The sequence below is a fragment of the Patella vulgata genome, chromosome 5 (assembly GCF_932274485.2).
Source record: "Patella vulgata chromosome 5, xgPatVulg1.2, whole genome shotgun sequence".
Lineage (NCBI taxonomy): Eukaryota > Metazoa > Mollusca > Gastropoda > Patellidae > Patella > Patella vulgata.
In genome coordinates, this window is record NC_065883.2 from 23,213,441 (window position 1) to 23,235,178 (window position 21,738).

At 37.9% G+C, this 21,738-nt stretch overlaps 2 protein-coding genes across 2 annotated transcripts in view; one reads left to right on the top strand and one right to left on the bottom strand.

The window, feature by feature from the left end:
* LOC126821973 (solute carrier organic anion transporter family member 2B1) lies at positions 1–15,450 on the top strand. Its single transcript, XM_050550652.2, has 10 exons — positions 1–131; positions 4,321–5,094; positions 6,074–6,160; positions 6,517–6,708; positions 7,195–7,359; positions 9,749–9,938; positions 10,453–10,591; positions 11,044–11,198; positions 12,124–12,188; positions 13,540–15,450. The coding sequence occupies exons 2-10, from the start codon at positions 4,344–4,346 to the stop codon at positions 13,863–13,865; spliced, it is 2,070 nt and encodes a 689-aa protein (XP_050406609.1). The 5' UTR covers positions 1–131; positions 4,321–4,343; the 3' UTR covers positions 13,866–15,450.
* LOC126821981 (uncharacterized) overlaps positions 15,071–21,738 on the bottom strand; it is a 15,595-nt gene continuing 8,927 nt past the window's right edge. Inside the window, exons 2-4 of the mRNA XM_050550683.2 lie at positions 16,441–17,021; positions 15,771–15,816; positions 15,071–15,277 (exon numbers count right to left, since the gene is read on the bottom strand). Of these exons, the coding sequence (XP_050406640.1) occupies positions 15,071–15,277; positions 15,771–15,816; positions 16,441–17,021 (834 nt within the window). The remainder of the gene's footprint in view (positions 15,278–15,770; positions 15,817–16,440; positions 17,022–21,738) is intronic.

Here is a 21,738-nt window from a genome sequence, read left to right on the forward strand (position 1 = left end):
CAACATTTTAACCTATATCACCAGTATACAGACTCCCAATGTTTATTACATATAAACAACTAATGCGGATATATTCTTCTTCGGAACCCTGTAAATGTGATAACTGTTTCTAAATATTAATTTATGTGGAGGTAAGTCGCCTATATTAATTTTTAACATTTTTCACAGAAGTATAATACACCTCGATGATTCCTTAACTTTATCTTTTAAAAAACGTTTAATATTATGGTGAATTTATATAATAACGGATACTGTGGTTGTCCAAAGCGAGAGAAGTGAGGTTATTTCGGGACTGATATAGCGGTTTGACTCGTTACCCAGGTTCGCTCGTTTTTCTTATATTTTTAGTTATTTACAACCAATCTTGACAATGTCATGTTCGTAAGTAAAACTGGATGTACATAATCGAAATGAAATGGGGGCTAACGTCCTACTGTTGTGCCCCGACTGGGCTAATGCAGGCGGGCATCCACCACAAAGTGTGCTATCGGGCAACTTTTGATCGGGTAGGTAAATATACGAAGAAATAAATTACTCGCAAGACCCCCCCCCCCCAAAAAAAAAGCAAATTACGTCAACAAATGAGAAATACAAAGATATATACTAATAATAAAGAGGTTGGTTGTTGAAAGGCTCTCTAGCAGAACGCAACATTTTTTCTCATAAGTCCTTTATTATCTACAATGCACGTACTAGACCCCTCTTTGCCCTTTCCCCATTTCTTTAAATGATCAGCACATACGATTCAACAATAACATGTCTCTTACTGCTTTATTATTATTGTCTAGTTAACTGAAAAGATTAAAATATTAGAAGGGAAGTAGATAGAATTACTAGCCGTCTGAAACCTGAAATCTCTATAATATATGTTCCCCCTTGTCAGTGATGCAGGACGGAGGGCCTGACAAGGAAGAACTAAAGCTTACACTGTCCGACAGCGAAGAACTGCAGCTTACATTGTCCGACAGGTTTGAAGTACAGCTTCAACTGTCCGAAATATTTACACTGGATAAACTATGTATAAAATCCAGACCATGACTAACTATGTAGGGTCGGATTTACCAATGTCGCCCATTATCCAAACTCTTTAGTTGGACCTCAAATTTATGGTTTTCAAATATTATATAATGAAATACACAGTGTACACTTCAACCAGGTCTGGCACGCTGCCCGACAAATTAGTTTCAGTGGGCCCCTCAAGTTACCAGTAGGCCTTAGGTCAATGGCTTACTATACCTATTGGTATATCCGACCCGGTAACTGAGTGATAAATAGATATGCAATGTAACTCATATACAATGTTTTTTTTAGTGAAATTGAATGAAAATTAAAGTAGCCAAGTCCGTAACTCAATATCATCCAAAATCTTCGACATTGAAAACACGATTTATTTTGCAATTTAAATCAGCAATGGTGTTGTGATCTTACCTGGAAAAGATAGGCTTCTGTTACCATTGGTACACGAATCGTGTACCATAATGCGTTTCAGCGCCATTTGTAACAAGGTGCTCAATGAATGAGGCTAGACATATTCCACAAGTCATGTCAAACGGTGATATCATGTTCTTATTTGGAGAGCATGCGCAATAAATAATATCGGTGTTGACTGGAATAACCAGACGCTAGAAACTGACTTGCGGTTAAGACTTCTGGCGTATTTCACCGAACATAACTGATGACAATTCACAGTAAAAAGGACACGATTGAATGTAAAACAGTTTATATAAATTCTTATTACATTATTATAAGTGTTGTGACTCATTTGTGCCAATTTCTAGGTTCAAAATATTAGCGATTTAGCTCCTTTAAATAAGATAAGCGAGTTATAAGAGCTCATGCATGTCTCACCAATGTGCGTGATATAATCACAAACAATCACTTGTCTGTAGCTTTTGAAATGATTTAAATTTTGGACATAGATATGCTGTTTAGAATATGCATATCTGTAAGATATCTTTCCTTGTCTGTCACTTTTTGCAATACTTTGGGCGCCATTGTCAACAAAGCGCTCCTGTCGGTTTTTACCAGTGCTTATTAGGACCGGGGATTTGAAACTAGTAAGACTATGGATTTAGTTCCCTGACTCCATTTGAAACATCGTGATTACCTGTCATCATATTGCCATCCAATCAGCGTAATCTTACGAATCTTGAGGAGCCACACTCGCATTCGCCCAATGCCCAAGCAGGGGCGTGTTCAGGAATTTGAGTAAGGGTGGGGAGGGCGGGAGCGCAGGGCGCGGGTGGGGGATCTGGGGTTACTTAACGAGCATGCCAACCAGTATATATGGGTGGCAAATCTCTCGGAACTTACTTGGCCAACACTAGGATAGATCCAGGAGCCACAATGACTCTGAGTCAGAAGTAAATAAAGTTCACGTTTAAATGAAATAAAATGGGGTTTAACGTTCCACTTTTCTGCACGAGCTGAGAAAATGAAGATAGTTATACGATTATACGCCATGCAGTGTGATATCTGGAAAATTTTGCCCGGATAGCGGTTCTAATGCCTATAAACCTATATCTAATTCCAACTGCAGCCAATTTTGTTTTATTACGTGTACGCCATGTCCATCCGAACTACTACACGCTGTCCTTGTCAGACCCTCTGACTTGCACTACTGACAAGGTGAAACCACGCTTGAAAATTCCGGATAACTTTCTCGGCCAACACCGAGATCGAACCCAGGACCTCCTGGTTAGCGAGATGGCCTAATGTTTAGCGCGTGCGCGTTGTATCATAAGGTCTGTCATTGAGTCAACTGTCGAAGTTTCGATTCCCCCGGTTGTACGTGACAAGGAGTAGGGTCGCCTGTCCAACCTCGTTGGTTTTCTCCGGGTTCTCCGGTTTCCTCCCACTGCTAAAGACCCCCTACGCGCAAGCGAATTATTGAAATAAAATTGAACTATATGTTGGTCCCGAAATGACCTAGTTTGTGTCGAGTGGACGTTAAACTCAATTTCTCCCTGCGCCTTACTCACTGAACCACCGCGGCTCCCGCATTTACGTTTAAAGGTCACGATTTGTTTACGATACAAGACAGCGACCGGGTCACGATCTAGTTTTTCTGTTTATTCTGTATATCTCTCATTTCACCTGCCGACATTGACAAATATACATGTGCTTTTTTATATAACAATATTTCTTAACAAACAGTCTACAACAATTTAAAATTCAGTCTTAAGTCACAATGGGTTAAAGTAAGATACAAATATAACCGTATTTCTTAACAAACAGTTTAAAACAATTTAAAATTCAATCAAACGTCGCACTAGATGAAAGTAATATAAAAATATAGTCTACAATAAAATAAAGATAAAAAAAAATCAACTGTTTTATTTTTGCACAATCACATCCGTGTAAATCTATTATGTAACCATTAAGAAGTTTTAACATGTAGGTCATCATGTTCTTTTTTTGTTGGGGTCATTGTTTAAAGTAGCTGGTATACGTGTAATTAAAATATATGAATCCTATGCAAACTGCAATATCGTAAAATATGAATTTCTAACAGGAATATTAGTGAAGTATTTTCAAAAATATGATGAAGCGAAATTCTATACATCTATGTAATGGCACACTTTAGTTTTTCATTTTTCTCTCTTCTCTATGGCTCAGTGAGTAGGGCGTTGGATCGCTAACCTGGAGGTCCCGTGTTCGATCCCTGCGTTGGCCGAGAAAGTTCATCGGGCTTTTCTGTTGTGGTTCCCCCTTGTCAGTGATTTAGGACGGAGGGCCTGGCAATGGACAATGTATAGTCGTTCGGATGGGACGAGAAACCGAAGTCCCGTGTACACATTGGCGTGCACGTAAAAGAACCCTTGATAATTGGAGATCGAAATAAGAGTAGGTCGTAACGACGCTGTCCTGGCAAAACTTCCCTCATAGCACACTGTATGGGGTATACCAATCTTCATTAGACCAGTAGGAGCAGAAAGGTAAAACGTTAAAACCCATTTCATTTCATTTCTCCTTCATTTTTTTATTTTTATTTTTTATTTTTTAGAAAAAAAAACAGGCCTGCATTTCTTTCAAATTCCACTTTCCGCCATTTTGCAATCTGCAGTAGGCTGGTCGACAATAACAAGTCTGTTTATTGTCGGATGACGTCATGGTAGTAAAACATGACCGCCGTCTTAACGAAATCTGATTGATGGACCTGTTTTGATCCCACTGAATCCTAGCCGAGAGATTATCTAGCGTTGATATTTGGATTTTTTTGTTCTTAATTAAATGTTAAATAATCGTGGATTAAGCCGCGAGAAATTTGAAACGGTACTTTAATAATATAGTTAATAATAATAATACCTTTGTTTTCAGTTGCCGAGGCCTGATCACTGACAATGCCTAGTGGGTTATATAAAGTTGAGAATGGCACTGCCTCTGCTGAGAAACCTGAAGAATATTATAACAACCTAGAAAACGGTAAAGGTACCGATAACAATGACACGAACACGGAGAAAACGATAGATAACGATGACGTCGATGTTTCAGACACGAGTTGTGGTATTGGTGCTTGTAAACCAACATCATTTCAACGTTTTGCGAACTTAAAACTGTTTGTTTTTTTCTATAGTTTTACTGCTATGTGTACGCAGACGAACATGGCTTATCTTTCGTCACAGATCAGCGCCATTGAAAAACAGTTCCAAATCAGCAGCGTTGTTAGTGGCACTTTAATATCTTGTAATGAAATTGGACAACTGTGCTTCGTATTAATAGTTAGCTATTTTGGTAACCGTGGACACATTCCTAGGATAATATCAAGCTTTGCTCTTATCTACAGTTTTGGAATGCTTATTACTGCTGTACCATATTACTTCAATCCGTATTACCTACCTAAAGACGTGTCAACCACAAATGTCTCTAATACAATGGATGCGGGGATTTGTTCAGCGGTTAATACAACCAGTAAGACCACTGAGCTGAGCGTTGATAATGAAGGTGGTTTACAAGGAACCGGTCTAATTACTGTGTATATTATGGGTGCATCTATAGTGGTACAAGGTATTGGTAAAACTGCTAAACGATCCCTGTCAGCAACATATATAGATAACAACGTACCAGACAAAACTAAAACTGGATTATATCTAGGTTTGTAACTGGTTTGTTTCTTATGTTATTTGTATAATTCTAAGCTTTGAAGAAATCTTTAAGAACACCGCTGAATGCCAGGAATGAGAGAGAGAGAGAGGAGAGAGAGAGAGAGAGATGGGGTTTAACGTCCACTCGACACAAACTAGGTAATTTCGGAACTAATATCTGGTTCAATTTTATTTCAATAATTCGCTTGCGCTTAGGGATCTTTAGACGGGCAACCCTACTCCTTGTCACGTACAACCGTGGAGTCGAAACCACGCCAGTTGACTCAATGACAGACTTTATGATACAGCGTGCACGCGCTAACCATTCGACCATCCAACCCCCCTGGGTGAAGATGATCAGAAATGAAGACTAATGAAGACGGGCATACGCCATACAGTGTGCTATGAGGGAAATTTTGCGCGGGCAGCGGCGCTACGGCCTACTCTTATATCAAATTCCAACTGCCAAGGGATCTTGTACGTGCACGCCAATTTGTACACGGGACCTCGGTTTTTCGTCCCATCCGAACGACTAGACAGCTGTCCTGGTCAGGCCCTCCGTCCTGCATCACTGACAAGGGGAAAATTTGGATGAACTTTCTCGGCCAATGCAGAGATCGAACACCCGACTTCCAGGATAGCGAGCCAGCGTCTTACCCACTTAGCCACGTGATAGACACTAGATGATATAAACAAAAATCAACAACAATCAATACTAGCTAGTGTTTAAAATATAAAATACAGTGGACGAATTCAGCAGCATAAAATGGTACCAGGTGTTCATAAAAGGGTAAGCAAATCCTGCATTGCGCGTGCCATATCATCGCGATAAACAATATACTTTACCACGGACCACATAGTAATATAAAACGAGCATGCTCTGACATGGTGACTAAGCTGCGATTGTACGAATCAGTTACAGATGATAATCGTAGGATTAATATATAGATATATTTTAAAATAAAATCTTTATTATGTTTTTTTTTCAGGATTTACCATAGCAGCATCTGTTCTAGGACCAGGTGTTGCTATATTGGTAGGATCAGCCATGAGCAGCATACCCGTCGATTTATCAGGTCATTATGTCTATATCTACCTACCGCTATATGTATATACCGCTATTTTCGGATTTTCTATTATTAAAGTAAGTTACCGTATCAAGAGATAAACAATAAAACATTATGTCAATTTTATAAATAAATTGTGTATGTCCAACAATTAGTTTAATTAACATTTCATTAATGTCGACAAATGGCGGTACAAGTAATACAGAATGTTCGACTCGCTCTACTCCAAGCACAGGGAATGTGACCTTTCTGAATCCGGTTTCAATTCACCCATCTTACCTTTTATTAAACAATTCGTGGATCCGCGCTGGTTAGTCCGAATGAAAATAAGTGCCCTAATTGGTTTTAATTTATTTATATTTCAGATACATCTTTATCGACTACAGACCCTAGATGGATTGGGTGTTGGTGGTTAGGCTTTGTGATATTTGCTGGTTTAGGTATAATCACCAGCTTACCAGTTTTATTCTTCCCTAAGCGAATGAAGAATGTAGCGGCCATTCCTGATGACAAAAAAACAGAGACCAATTCCAAGTCACTTTGCACGACATTGAAAGGTGGGTATAATTTACTATTAATTGATATATTAATGCCACAAAGTTTTAGTGGTGTTTCCAAAGACCATAGGCTTGCTGTGTTTTGGGCTCGAATAAACGTATCTACTGAACAAATGAATAACGATTCGATTGTCAATCGTTATAAAACATTTCCAAACAAGATTTGATATCTGCTTATTCAGTCCAGTCTTCCAGCCTATACAAGAAAAGACAAGAGTCTGCCCAAGTAGCAGACTGGCCATAGAGTGGGAGACTTTGTTTCTGACATGTATATATGGTACGATAGTACTATATGGATCCGGTACTCAGAATGCCGTGATCGCGACCATCTTGGAATTGTGGCGACATATCCCAAATCTTTGAATAGGCTTTTTTTTTTGAAGAGCTTTGCCCCCAAGAACAACAACAATAAAATGAGTAGTGCCTTGGAGCCAGTTCCTGAACCAAACAGTCAATTTTGTATGACTTTTTCTTTTTGCTCTTCAGGTTTACCAATGACATTGATCAGAATATTTAAAATACCTATATTCACAGTAGCTCTACTTGGCATTTCTGTTATAAGTTTCTCTATAACTGGTTTAATTATCTTTGGACCAAAATATCTTCAAAATCAGTTTTATATACCGGCATGGAAAGCAAATCTTATAAGCGGTAAGTACTTTAATCGTGTAATAACGTCTTATTATAATTTCACCTTCCATGTTGGAAGATGTAAATAGAAGTAGAAAGAACTTTACGCATGCGCAGGGCTATACCACCAATCAAAAACGACTATTGTGTTTACTTGCATAGCAACAAGCCAATTCGTCATGTGGAGGCGGGGGTTACCTAAACTGCTTTGATTGGACCCAGACGTCTATGACATCGATTATCCTACTATATTTGGAAAGAGGAGATCCCAATCGACATTTACATTGGCAACAATGAAAGGGAAATCCCGGAAGCGAAGGAAATACGAGCGCTGCAAAGTTTGATCTTTTTACGCAATTAGCGATACAATTATCGTTCTGTTTTTTTCACAGCATCCACCAAATTTTATATTTTATATATTTTAAATAATAATTTCACCAAAACTATCTACTTTATTAAAAAATATATGCTTTTTCGGAACATTTAGTGCCAAAATCGAAATTTCAATAACTTTGACCCATATAGTGTATTTTGACGTTTCTGTTGAAATCAGCTCGTGGGAAATGCGACTGATTTTGAAATGGACGGACACATATATTCTTTTAAACTTTTAACACAGAGAAAGCCCTAGTTGCTTAATATTGATAGAGATCCATCTACTTCATACTTCAAGAATAGATCTCTGCCTTGAAGGGCCGCTATATCCAAAAATTGATATGGTATTTGGAATGCAGTTCGTCCCCGTTTAACATCTTTCATACACAAAACGAGTAAATACATTTTTACAATTTTCTAAATGGAAGTGGAATAAATATTTCTAAGAATTCTCGAAGTATACTTAAACATACATTATGCAAGAGCTAAATCTGTCTATTGCAGATCTTTCTTTAGGCCTGAAATGTTATCTAAATTATTAATTAGACATTAATTAACCTATTCAGACCATAAACAACTCTTGATGGCATTGCTAGCCTGCGATCTTAAGTGGATTGTGAGCCGATTCACTGCATAACTTTTCTTCTCGATTAAACGATTAAATAGATAATCGAGACTATGCTGTTTATCGTACTGACTTTAGTAACGATGACCGAGGCTAGGCAGAAATTTCATTCGCTTAGTTTTCGGTTCATAGTGGATCAATCTAAATGAAATTTTCAGCAAATTGCCTTTACATTATCTAGTTTTTAACTATTATAGTGAGAACTGCCAACTCGTTATCGAATATCCCATAATGTATCTTTAATGTTTTCGACTAAAATCGTCGATTTAGGACTCAAAATAAATGCCTGTTATCAAGTGGAGCTAACTGTATAGCAGACAGCCCAAGTTTAGTATGCATAAGGCCATGATATCGAGTAAGGGAATCTTATACTCCAAACACACCTGCTCCCAATTATCGACGATTTAAAAACCCGTAGAACTATAATAATTACATAAAAGATGAGATTTTTGTATCTCAATCAATACGGTAATAACATTTTGAATTATATAACTGGATGGGTGGCCAATTACTTAAAGTGTTATCTTTTACCCAGTAACTCCAGGCTGTTTACTACAATTCGTAACGTACAAAAAAGTTAGAAGGTGGAATTAAGTACAAGATGCATTATGTGAGAGCTTAATCTGTCTATTGCAGGTCTTTTTTTTTAGCTTCAAACCATTTGTAAATTATTATTTAGACATTAATTCACATTAGAATCAACTCTCTGGACCATCGTATGGTCGAGATTCGAATGGATTTGAACACCCGCGAGATTTAAAAAAAATTGAACGATAAAATGGATAATCGAGACTTAGTCTCAGGTGTCATGTACCGTTGCTACGATTTAAAGCGATCTACGGTATAGCTTCAAACAGTCATAACTCTGTCGAGCATAAAGAAATTTTAATGGAAATTTGAATATATTCATTTTACATTATCTAATTTTGAACTATTATAAATTAGAAAGAAGCACCAGCTTCTATCTAATTCTAACATAACGCATCTTTAATTGGTGAAGTGTCGAAATGCCGACGTCTGAAGCGAGTGGCCCCCAGGAACATTTTCTCAATTATGTCGATGCCACTTCTTAGTTTCGCGTTGTTCATTTCTTGCCCTCGCTTCGCTATCCGTCTATAACCGGAAGACGAAGCCGCGAAGGCAAGAAGAAGCAAAGTGATTTTTCTTCGTCTTCCGGCCTGTATCTGTTAACGCAATATCTCAATGTACCTTCATATACATATGTCTATATTTATAACCGGAAGATTAAGTCCTGAAGGCAAAAAGGAGCAAAGTGATTTTACTTCGTCTTCCGGTCTGTATCTGTTAACGCAAAAGGGTACTTATCGGCTTCCATAGGTGCTAGATTTTGAACCAATATTTTAATGTACATACAGCTAGAAAGATGTTTATATTTATTATTTTATTTAGGTGTATTAGGGTTATTTGTGAGTGTATTTGGAACAGTTTTGGGTGGTTGGTTTACGTCAAGATTTAAGATGGACACCTATAAATGTGCCAAGTTCAATAACTGTATTCTCATACTGGTCTTGGCCTTAACCGGAGCACTAATCTTTATAGGTTGTGATGATCAGCGGATATTTGGTTTAGATACAGAGATGTAAGTTGGTATATGTATAAATATGTATAAACATATTGAATGAAAATTATTAGTAGTGCTCTGTCAAATCAGTTGTCAAAATGTTACAAATGTATAACAAGTAGTTAAGACGCTTGACCTTGTGGAATATGGGGAAATAAGTTTTAAATTCGCATCGATGCAATCTATTACGATTAAAATTTCAATAGCTGGTTTCTTGAAAGAAAATTTGATAACATCTAAACCGAGGATTAATCTACGTATGTAAAAGCAATGTTTCAATTTCAACGGGTTACGTTATTAATCTTCCACCCTTGACCCCCCCCCCCCCCACACACACACACACACCCCACCACCACCACCACCTCCACCAAAGAAAAACCGCTAACAAATCAAATCATAACATACCTTTTATTTCAAATAAACCAAAAATTCAAAAGCAAATGTAAGCACGGTTTTCTAGAAGTCGGTGGCTATTAGACTGATACCAATGTCGAGACTGTATTGTTAAAATGTCTTATTCAATTTATTCAAGTGTCACATTAGATGATGGTTTGCGAGCAACTTCACCAGAGTGTTTCTGTGATGCAAAGGCGTATTTACCTGTTTGTGGTGAAGATGATAGAACCTATCTTAATCCTTGTGTTGCCCAATGTTGGAATAAAACAGATACAGTAAGTCAAGTAACTGGGTTACAAAATAATTCACCACATCTCTACTTTTTTGTCCAGGAACTGAGCTCCAAGAGTCATCTTGTTTTTATTGTTTCTGTTCTTCTTCTTGGGAAGGACGCTCTTATTAAAAAGCCCTTGGCTCCGCCAAGTACGATCGACTTGACACTTGGCATACATATTCCTTGGACAATAGGACATCCATTCACATACTCTGATCTAAAGATGTCTGCAGTGACGTCATCTTCGATCTGGTCCATAGTACGCTCGTACTAGTTTGCAAAACAAAGAAGCAGTAGTCTTGCGCTTGAAAACGAATGGGCTTTTGGTAATTGCGCCGAAACCTGTACCAATAGCTTATTATGAATGTAAAAACTATTTGTGATTAGGTAATTGTTGACCTATCATCAGTGTAAAAGTTATTTGTAAAGCATTGAAAGTTTATCTTTTTGCAGAGTTATGGTGGTTGTATGGAGTTAGATGGCGGATCAGTTACGACAGGAATATGTGCTACAGGTTGTTCAAATCTCATTCCCTACCTAGTTGTATATGTAATACAGAGTTTTTTAGGAACCCAAGCTATTGTACCCAGCTATCTTATTTTAATCAGGTAAATTTCAAATGTTCACAGTGGAGTCGGCGTAAATATATTCAAATTTTAATATTGTTCATGTGCAGCACAGATATATCGGCATATAAAATATATTAAAATATAGTGAATACATCCGTTCTTAATATTCTGTAGTGGGTCAATGTAGATAACACCGTAACTAATAAGTTGCAATAATTCACACTTTCAGTGTTGAGATGCCAATGAAATCCGTTATGACTGCAACATAGATATTGACTTAGCATAAATTATATTAAGATATCGACCAAAAGTTTTTAAATTTTATGTGGTAGGTCAAGGTAGATAACAGTATAACTATTTATGTTGAAATAATTCACACCTTCAATGTTGGGATGAAATCCGTCATGACTGCAACACAGATGTAACTTAGCATCTGATATAAGAATATAGTGAATAGATAAGTTCTTTATATTCTGTGGTATCAAACTGTGGATAAGAGCGTAACTAATATATTGGATCAATGTTTTGCATTTACTGTTTACTGGTATTGAATTAAAGGCAATGTTTTACTTCAATCTGATTAAAACAGAGATCCTATTTCGTTTCGTTTTTATTTGTTCAAAATTTCGTTTTACTTGTCTTTACTACACTGGGATCTGGAAGAGTTGTTATTTAAACCGTGTTCTGGTTGATGTAAGGGATTAAACAGTCTGTTACGGTGAATTCTTGGCGCCCTGAGCGGAATTGTGGCTAAACCACTAGAAACGTCAACGCTGATTTATTAATCAATGTCTGACGTCATAGGGTTAAAGGCCACTCGTATGACCCCTGACGCGACCCCCGCCCCCACTACAGCTGGTCAGATCTTCATGTAGTAGGGACCATTGAAAGTATAAAAAAACGAAACGAAATATAGATCTGTATTTCAATCAGTTTGTGTTTTACTTGTGTTTCATTATTGTAGGAGTGTTCAAGATGTTGATAAATCTGTTGCCATTGGTCTGTTAGTCTTTGCTACTTCTATATTAGGTAAAAACTTCATTATTATTTTCTTCATCTTCAAGGGTTCTTAAGAAAATAAAATGTCGGTGGATATGGGGTTTCACGTCCTACATTTCCGCACCGACTGATTTAATGAAGACGGACATACGCCATGCAGTATGCATTGGATCAAATTTTGCCCGGACAGCCGTATATGTCCTACCCTTTATTTCGAAATCCAACTATTTTATAAGCAAACCAACTTTAACTTTTACACAGGACCTCGCTTTTTCGTCCTATCCGAACGACTAGACACTGCCCTTGCTAGGCCTCCACCCTGCAGCACTGACCAGAGAAACTCACACCAGATACTCCCATGGAACTTTCTCGGCCAACTCGTAGATCAAACCCGAGACTTCTAAGTTAGCGATCCAGTGCGATTCCCTATAACGAGAGAGGAGTTACAAATCTGAAAGTTTTGCTACAAGTATGATCGCATGAAAAAGAGATAGAGAAAGAGAAATGGGGTTTAACGTCCACTCGACACAAACTAGGTCATTTCGGGACTAACATATGGTTTAATTTTATTTCAATAATTCGCTTGCGCGTAGGGTTCTTTAGCAGTGGGAGGAAACCGGAGGACCCGGAGAAAACCCACGAGGTTGGACAGGCGACCCTGATCGCATGAAAAGCATATTCAGACATAGTAAAATATATGCTTGCTAATTTGACAGGAGATTGCAATATTTTAGGAATTTTAGACACAATGTTTTGCCATATGTTACATGAGTATATTCATTCTACTTATCATGGGGATCACGGTGGCTAAGTGGGTAAGAAAAAAAAGACGCTGACTCGCTAGCCTGGAGGTCGGGTGTTCGATCCCTGTATTAGCCGAGAAAGTTCATCCAGAATTTCCGGCGTGGTTCCCCCTGGTAAGTGATGCAGGACGAAGACCCTGGCAAGGACAGCTGTCTAGTCGTTCGGATGGGACGAGAAACCGAGGTCCCGTGCGTGTACACATTGTGCACGTAAAAAATCCCTTGACAGTTGGAATTCGATATAAGAGTCGGCCGTAGTGCCGCTATCCGGGCAAAATTTCCCTCATAAGCACACTGTATGGCGTATGCCCGTCTTCATTAGTCCAGTTCGGACCAGAACAGTAGAACGTTAAACCCCATTTCATTTCATTTCATTTTGACTTTCATAGGATTAATTGAAGTTTGGAATTTGGTCAACGAGTTCATTCTATTTCTATTTAACATGATTATTCTATTGGTTATTTCTTTTATTTCCATTTATATGAAAATATTTATAACTGTTCAGTTGGTGTTGCATTTCTGTATAGTTTGGATTGTCTGTGTTTTGTTATACAGTTTTCCTATGTTATTTATTGCAGGTTGGTTACCGGCTCCTATAGTATACGGTCTAGTCATTGACGGAACGTGTCGGGTTTGGAACATGGTGGACGGAAAACAAGGATCCTGTCAGCTTTATTATCTGGATCAATTAAGAGCGCGATTCCTGGGTCTGGAATCGGGATTAAAATTGTTTTCTTTGTTCTTTTATCTGGTTATATTGTTCTTGTCTCGACGACAAGCACTGAAAGAGAACAACGAAAAGACACAGATTGAAAAAGACGAAATGGAGAAAGGGGCAGATAGCGACGATTTAAATGAAATACAAATGACGGAAAGGGTCGAAAATGGTGACGTCACTCATTGAGGCTTACAACCATTGAACAAGAACATATTTTAGCCCACATTCGCTGAATGTATTTTGTATATTTGATTATAGGAGCATTTATATAACTGTTCTATAACGGGTTCTGGTGTGGCACAGAGGCAAACCGTCCAATTACGTTTTATTTCTGAATCAAATGACTACAACGAAAGGCGGTGGTGGAGTGGGGGCAAAATGTTTAGATTATTTGAATTTATATTTTTGTGCTTAAACTACAGCTTCACTTTGATTCACCGAATCGAGTATTGGGCGTGCTTGGTGTGCTGTCCATCCGCCTGCTGTATTCGACATCCCTATTACGTATAAAACCATGTGGAATTATATTGCACAGCAATTGGACAAATGCATATCTCATATAACTCCCCTCAGTTAATAATGCAGTAATTTGGTGCTTTAAATCTGATACGATCAAACACTGAAGTTTGGGTCTCCAGGCAGTTTGTTATTATCCTAATGGTTCCAAAGATCTTAGCTTAAAATTAATGCTTTGATAACTTGCTACATATTGAGGCACGGTTTAGAATAAAATAATTGCATTTTGAAATCAAGGGGAGATAAATCTTGCAGTGACATGGTGTTTCTGGGGATACATCCCAACATTCATCGGATATTAGTATGGACTGATTGATCGAGTTTAAATAAAATTTTATTACTTTTGGGGGGTTGGTTGGTGTCAAAATTTATTGAATTTTACTCTCCACCTTTTTTTTTTAACTTTATGTACATCCCTCACTGTGATATAATATACACAGTAGGCCCATATTGCTTTGTAAATATACTGAAACCTGTTAAATTAATAATTTAAAGGCCATACCCTTTAATTATTACCTTATACATACAATATGTTTAGGGATTAACAATGTTAATATCAGTTATAGACTTATGGTTAACTATTTTGATAATTATATTAAAGTAGTATCACTAATGTTTGTACATAATCGTGAAATCCAAGATGGCCACCAAAAAGCCACTGTACTCTGTAAAACTGCAATAAATATGCACATAGGCATGCTAAAACTCTGTTTTTAATATATAGTTCGTTTTTATATCAGTATTATGCTTGATGAGAGGAAGAGAATCGTTGTAAAATCGTAGCTCCGATTAATAACCGAGAAACTAAATAAATTACCGGGCACCTTAACATCCACAGTGTAAAAATAATCGTAGTTACACAATATTGTTATATTTTAAAGTGAATCCTTTTGGTTCGGTGCGCTCCCTCCGTTAACATGTATATATTCGTGATTCCACCCCACTGATATTGGTCTACCTATTGATGTTATCCGAGGTTTCGTATCTTCCTGGAAGCTGTGTGGTCTGGGTTTATTATCTTCATGTAAACTGTATGGTCGTATTTTATCTAATGGAATTATATTATTTTCATACGCTGGAATCTACAAAAACAATATAGCAATATATTAATCCTCTAGTTAATGAGCGTCTAGGGGTTATTTACCAAATTCGAATCCCGACGTCTTTTTCAGACATGTTATAACGACTATGACTGTAACAATAATAACCTGCCTCCTTTATACTTAAAGATGCATTATGTAAGAGCTAAATCTGTCGGCTTTAGGTCTTTTTTTCTGACTTCAAATGTTATATAAATTATCAATTAGACATTTATTCACATGGAAACCCCCATCATCAACTTTCTGGACCATCCGATGGCTTAGATATTGGATGAAATAGACCATCATCACCATATTATAGGTTAACGTTAAAATGGACGTCATTCAATAAAGAGAATAACAATTTTACTTGACAATCGACTATTTCTTGTCAAAAATTCAAATACCCATAACTTTGCTAACCATACTCATTTTTCATTATCTAAATCCTAAATAATGACTCTTTAATGATAATGGAAAGAAAAAAAGTAAATACCTGTAATTTTTTCTGTAATTCTTTATTTTTCTTCCCCTCCTTGTCTCTGAAAAATGAATTAATTGTTAAGTTACACCACAAAACAAACTGAAGACGCGCTGGATTTCAATCGGCAATTAATATAAGGAGTCATCAATGCGTAAGAATTTGTTTATCTGACCCAAACCAAGGATCTAGATACCTTTGCGGTTTCTTTGGATTTGATAGTAATTTATGGTTTGAAATGTACCGGGGAGGGTGGTTATGGGAGTTTTGGCTGCGTGTTTGTCCCCCCCCCCCCCGAGGTTACTGTGCTAATTAACTATCATTAATGGTCTCATGAAGAGGATGAGCAGAATATCCATCTGAATGGGGTTTAACGTCTTACCTTTCTGCACCGACCGAGCTAATAAACACGGGCATGCACCATACAGTGTGCTATGAGAGAAATTTTGTCCGGATACCGGTGTTTCCGCCTACTCTTCGTCGAGTATCCTTTGGTGTACACGCCAACGTGAAAGTGGGGCCTCAGTTTTTCGTCCTATCCTAACAACTAGACGCTATTCCTTGCCAGCCCCTCCCCCACCCCGGTCCTACACCTCTGATAAGGGGTAACCACGCTGAAAAATGCCAAGGAACTTTCTGTGCCAAGACTGGGATCCAACCAGGGACCTTGTTCATCTATACTTACTGTTTGCATAAAACGACAATGGCTGTAATAACACCGATGATCAGTAACAATAACAATGGTATAACGATAGACAAACACAATATATCACAATTAGTTAATGAAGACGCTGACGTCATCGTCGTTATATCCGTCATGACGTCAGGTGAACTTGTGTACGGGGATTCTCCACTTGGTTCATAATCATCGGGAGTCGAAGCCTCCGACGTATCGTCAAAAATTGATTCTTGGGAATGATTTGTCGATGGTGCGTCTGCACATTTAATAGGACACAGTGCGCATGTTGCTGTCAGCATATCGTGTAATGTTTGACACAACGAGGCAACAAGACACGCCTTCAGTAATTCCACTTTTTGTCCACATGAAATTGAATCCTGATAATTAGTGAGACACCTGTTTAATACCAGAACACTCTGATCACATGACATGTTAGTCTTGGTAAAATATCCCAGGGTTAGGGTTATATTCCAGATCGGAGGACAAGGTGCCGAGGTCAAGAACACGTCCATATCTGTTGCGTTGTTTTCATTGGTCCCGTTACTAAACGTCGTCATTATTTCATCGTTCCAAACATTATGTGGTACCTGTAAGAAAAGAACATATAATTTTAACGTCTAGTAATGGTATCAAGTGTGGCGAGCCACTCGTGCTTCGAGGGCTATTCCGGCAAAAGGTGGGAACAGTTCAGAGAGGAGGAGAATTTGAGATGATGCATCGGTAATGATCATTAAAGCGATTTTATCTTCTTTGCCAAGCTGCATATACCCATTTGGGGTTAGGCGAAGTGGGTAGGGTGGGTATGGAAGGGGTATCTAAACCATACATCATTCCAAAGTTACTGTTGGGATAAGAGCACACGTAATTATAATCGTCAAATTTAAACCATATTATATTTTGCCATAGAAATATGACCCCATGTGCTTTCCATATCAATTGTGACTGCATATACATAAAACCATAACAGGTGATCCTAAATATCAAAAGCTTCCTGTGATGGTAATTAATGCCCTCCAGCAAATAATAAAATCAACCCTCCCCACCCACCCGGAAGGTACCATCCACCCTACACCCAACACCACACCTTTTCTCCCTTCCCTCACTCTTTCACAAGTTTAAAGCGTATTTTGTATCATTTCACATCTGATTGGTAAAGAGTTAAACGTTTTAACATGGGATAAAATTATGTACATCATCAGGGGGAGTTGGATGGCAGAAAGGTTAGCACGTACGCGCTGTATCATAAGGTCTGTCGTTGACTAAACTGGCGTGTTTTCGATTACCCAGTTGTACGTGACAAGGAGTACGAACGCCTTTCTAACCTCGTGGGTTTTCTCTGGGTTCTCCGTGTTCCTCCCACTGCCAAAAACCCCTACGCGCAAGCGAATTATTGAAATAAAATTGAGCCATATGTTAGTCCCGAAATGACCTAGTTTGTGTCGAGTGGACGTTAAACCCCTCTCTCTCTCTCTCTCCCTCCTCCCTCCTCTCTCTCTCTCATCATCAGATTATGTGTTTAAGCGATGTGCGAACATACAGTAGTATAGGTTGTGAAAGTTTTCAAATTCTTAGATAAAAGGAATTAAATTCCCAACATATGTGAACCTTAAGATAAAACCAAATTTAAAAAATTTAAAACCAGACAGGATTACATCATTTAACTAGCTAAATTAAACGCCAAATTCCCAAGTAACTGATTTTGTATTTGTATTTAGATAAAAGGAATTAAATTCCCAACACATGTGAACCTTAAGATAAAACCAAATTTAAAAAATTTAAAACCAGACAGGATTACATCATTATCTAGCTAAATAAAACGCCAAATTATCAAGTAACTGATTTTATATTTAGTGGCATTTAAGATTTTAAAAAAATGTTTTGTTCTAAGAGCCATACAAAATAGTTATTTATAAACGTAACAAATACTTTGTTAATGGTACTAAAGATTGAAAAATACGTTGGCATAGCTCTGCTTACAATAAATTAGTCAAAGACAAAAAAATGTTTCTGGATCTATAACAACAGAAGCAAAGAATGGTATTATAGTTGGCGAGATCAACTCTCTACTCTTAATTCAATAGTCTAGACAGCAGATACGTTTGCTGTTTCACTGGCTAAAATATTAAATGTTGATACCAAGAAAAATAGAAAAGAACGTTAACATAAATAGAAAAATGAATAAATAAAAGACAAGCACAGGTGAACACATACTAATAATATTTTGGTGCGAAATAAGATGCCAGATTACTTAACAAAAATGATTGATTCATGTGGCCTTGTATACTTTGATAAATTGAAATGGGGTTTGATATCTCATCAAAACATACGGTGAGGTCATTTTCTCTGGCAATCAAAAGTCTTGTAAAAAGCATAGTTTTCTCAGCATTTGGATCATCGTATTATTGACTAAAATGAGTGGGTTTTAAGTACGTCCCAACTTTCTGCTCCATCCGGGCTAATGAAGATGGGTATTAGTCATGCAGCGTGCTATGGGTGAAATTTTGTCCGGAAAGTGGCGCTACGGCCAACTCTTGCCCGGAATGTAGCGCTGCAGCCTATTCTTACATCGGATTCCAACTGCCAAAGGTTCTTTTCTCTGTGCACGCCAAAACGTTGTCGCCTACCTTCTGCAATGCGCACCAGTGGGGAACCACGCCGGAAAATGCTGATGGATTTTCTCGGTCAATACCGAGATCGAACACGGGACCTCCAGATTAGCGAGCAAACGTCTTACTCTCTGAGCCACCACGGCTTCAACATTTGCATAACAGCTATAGATATCATATGCATACACCTATTGTATGCCATGACCTAAAATACACATTTGGGGATAAGAATATCAAAGTAATTATATAAGACGATTATATCGTAAATAGTTTAAGTTAATCCAGATATTGATATGTCAGATTATTATGCCCGGCTGTTGTTATGATTTGTGGAATCACGGAGACTCGTTCATTAATGAAGGTTCCGTGTTCTCTGAGATTAGACGGACCCGATATCTAAACTCTATTGTACAAACAGGACATCTACCACTCCAGAATAGAGTGGCATATATGATGTGAATACCACCAAACGTTACGTTCTATAAGGGAAGGAATTCTCACTAAACCAATCCATGGTCATACTCATAGATCGCAAATGGAATGGTTGCAATATCATGCAAGCTTCTGCTTCTCTTCGGTCTTGTCTGTGATAACTTAGCAATAAGTTAAAGATACAATAGTTTTAAATCGATCGAAATAAGCGCCACAGTCCAGGAATAATTTCATTCATAGCACATTGTCCGACTTCACTAGTCCAGTTGCATACTGATCAGAAGTGAATATTCGCTAGGCCGCTACAATCACTGATAAGGATGACATCGATGCGACTTAATGAGCCACAAATATTAACTTTTTTCCTCCGACAAATTAAATTCTAAAACATTTTTTTTTTTAAGGTAATAGAAAAAGAAATAAAGACGTTTGACGCATTTGAAGGTAAATATTATTTCCTATTTAGTGTACCGTTCAACCCAAACCAGTAAGGTCTTATGTAAACAATGCACGCCATTGAGCCAATGATGACGCCGCGTAATGAGCCGAAACGTGTTGAAAGTTGTCATCTTTTACAGAGATATTAGAAGAATTTCGTAATCCTCTGTGAAACAGATTGGTCCAATTGGAGCAGTTAAGTGAAATGAAATGAAATGGAGTTTAACGTCCTACTGTTCTGCTCCGAACTGGGCTAATGAAGACGGGAATACGCCATACAGTGTGCTATGAGGGAAATTTTGCCCGGACAGCGGCACTACGGCCTACTCTTATATCGAATTCCAACTGTCAAGGGATCTTTTACGTGCACGCCAATGTGTACACAGGGCCTCGGTTTTTTTTGTCCCATCCGAACGACTAGACAGCTGTCCTTCTCAGGCCCTCCGTCCTGCAGAGCAGATAAGTAAGACGTTAAACCCCATTTCTTTAAATAATTCGCCGATCCACGTGCTCAAAAATATGTTGTTTTGCTCCACTGTAAATATATTGATAGTTACATGGCGTTTATTTTAACAGGCTGATCAAAGAACTGAGATATTGTTCTACATGGGTAACGAACAATTATATTTCTTCCTCCACCCTTTTAAAATAAACAGTATTAGGAAATCAGATCATTGGAAGAATTTATTAGCCTAATAAATAACTAAAAAAGAAAGTTTTGGCAACACAAGATGTTCATGATATTTATTGGTATTTGGAGAACCGCCGGGGACGATATAAAAATTGTATGAGCGAACGGGAATTAATTACAATATATCTATATTGGCCTTTTAGTTTGGAATAGTGTGCTTTTTACACCAAGTTCCTAATTCAGAAACGAATGTTTTAATACAGCAATTGTAGCAATTGTTCCATTTTCTATCCGACTGAAATCAACTGCGCGCTATATACTTATAATAGGAATACTCGATCCCTTCAAGGTGTATAATGTCTATCAATTCGCCCTAGTGGGGTTTATAATCTAAGTCATTTTGAGACTAGCATACGGATATATTTGTTTCCTATGACTAACTGTTCAATACTTGGGAGTACATGTATATACATTGTCCAGCTGTGTTTCCATTTTCACCTACACTTCTTCGAATACCACCAAGGGTTTCCTTACCTACACGCCATCGGTAAAACCCTGGAATTCGTTTTTTGTCCCATCCCAACAACAAGAAAACACTTGCTTTGTCAATCCCGTAGGCGTTAGCCCTGTTAATGTGTATTGAATGTACGACTTGTAACTGTTTGTTATGTTTATTCAAGATGTCTGTAGTGTTTTGAATACAAACTACACTTTGATATATCTTTACCTACAGTGGAGATCTATTTTCTGAGAAACACTTGCAAATATTTACTAAACAAGCTTAGTATTCTGACTTTGGGTCACTTCACTATTTGGGTGGTGATCTTGCTAATGGATACACACCATTAATAATAATATCGTCATTTATAAAGAGCATTAATACTGAAAAAAACAGTTTCTAAGGCGCTGTTGGTTCTTATATTCACTGCTTATTTACAGATCAGGGTTTTGAAATGAAATGAAATGAAATGGGGTTTAACGTCCTACTGTTCTGCTCCTATGCTGGGCCAATGAAGATGGGCATACGTCATGCAGTGTGCTATGGGGGAAATGTTTCCCGGGCAGCGGCACTATCGCCTACTCTTATATCGAATTCCAACTGCCAAGGGATCTTTTACGTGCATTCCAATGTATACGCGAGACCTCGGTTTTTCGTCTCATCCGAAGGACTATACAGCTGTCCTTGTCAGGCCCTCC

Bases quoted from the DNA above. Each gene is read 5' to 3' on its own strand.
- LOC126821973 (XM_050550652.2), top strand. From the start codon at position 4,344: ATGCCTAGTGGGTTATATAAAGTTGAGAATGGCACTGCCTCTGCTGAG. The intron at 5,095-6,073 runs GTTTGTAACTGG...TTTTTTTTTCAG, and splicing joins TAAAACTGGATTATATCTAG to GATTTACCATAGCAGCATCT. The intron at 10,592-11,043 runs GTAAGTCAAGTA...ATCTTTTTGCAG, and splicing joins GTTGGAATAAAACAGATACA to AGTTATGGTGGTTGTATGGA.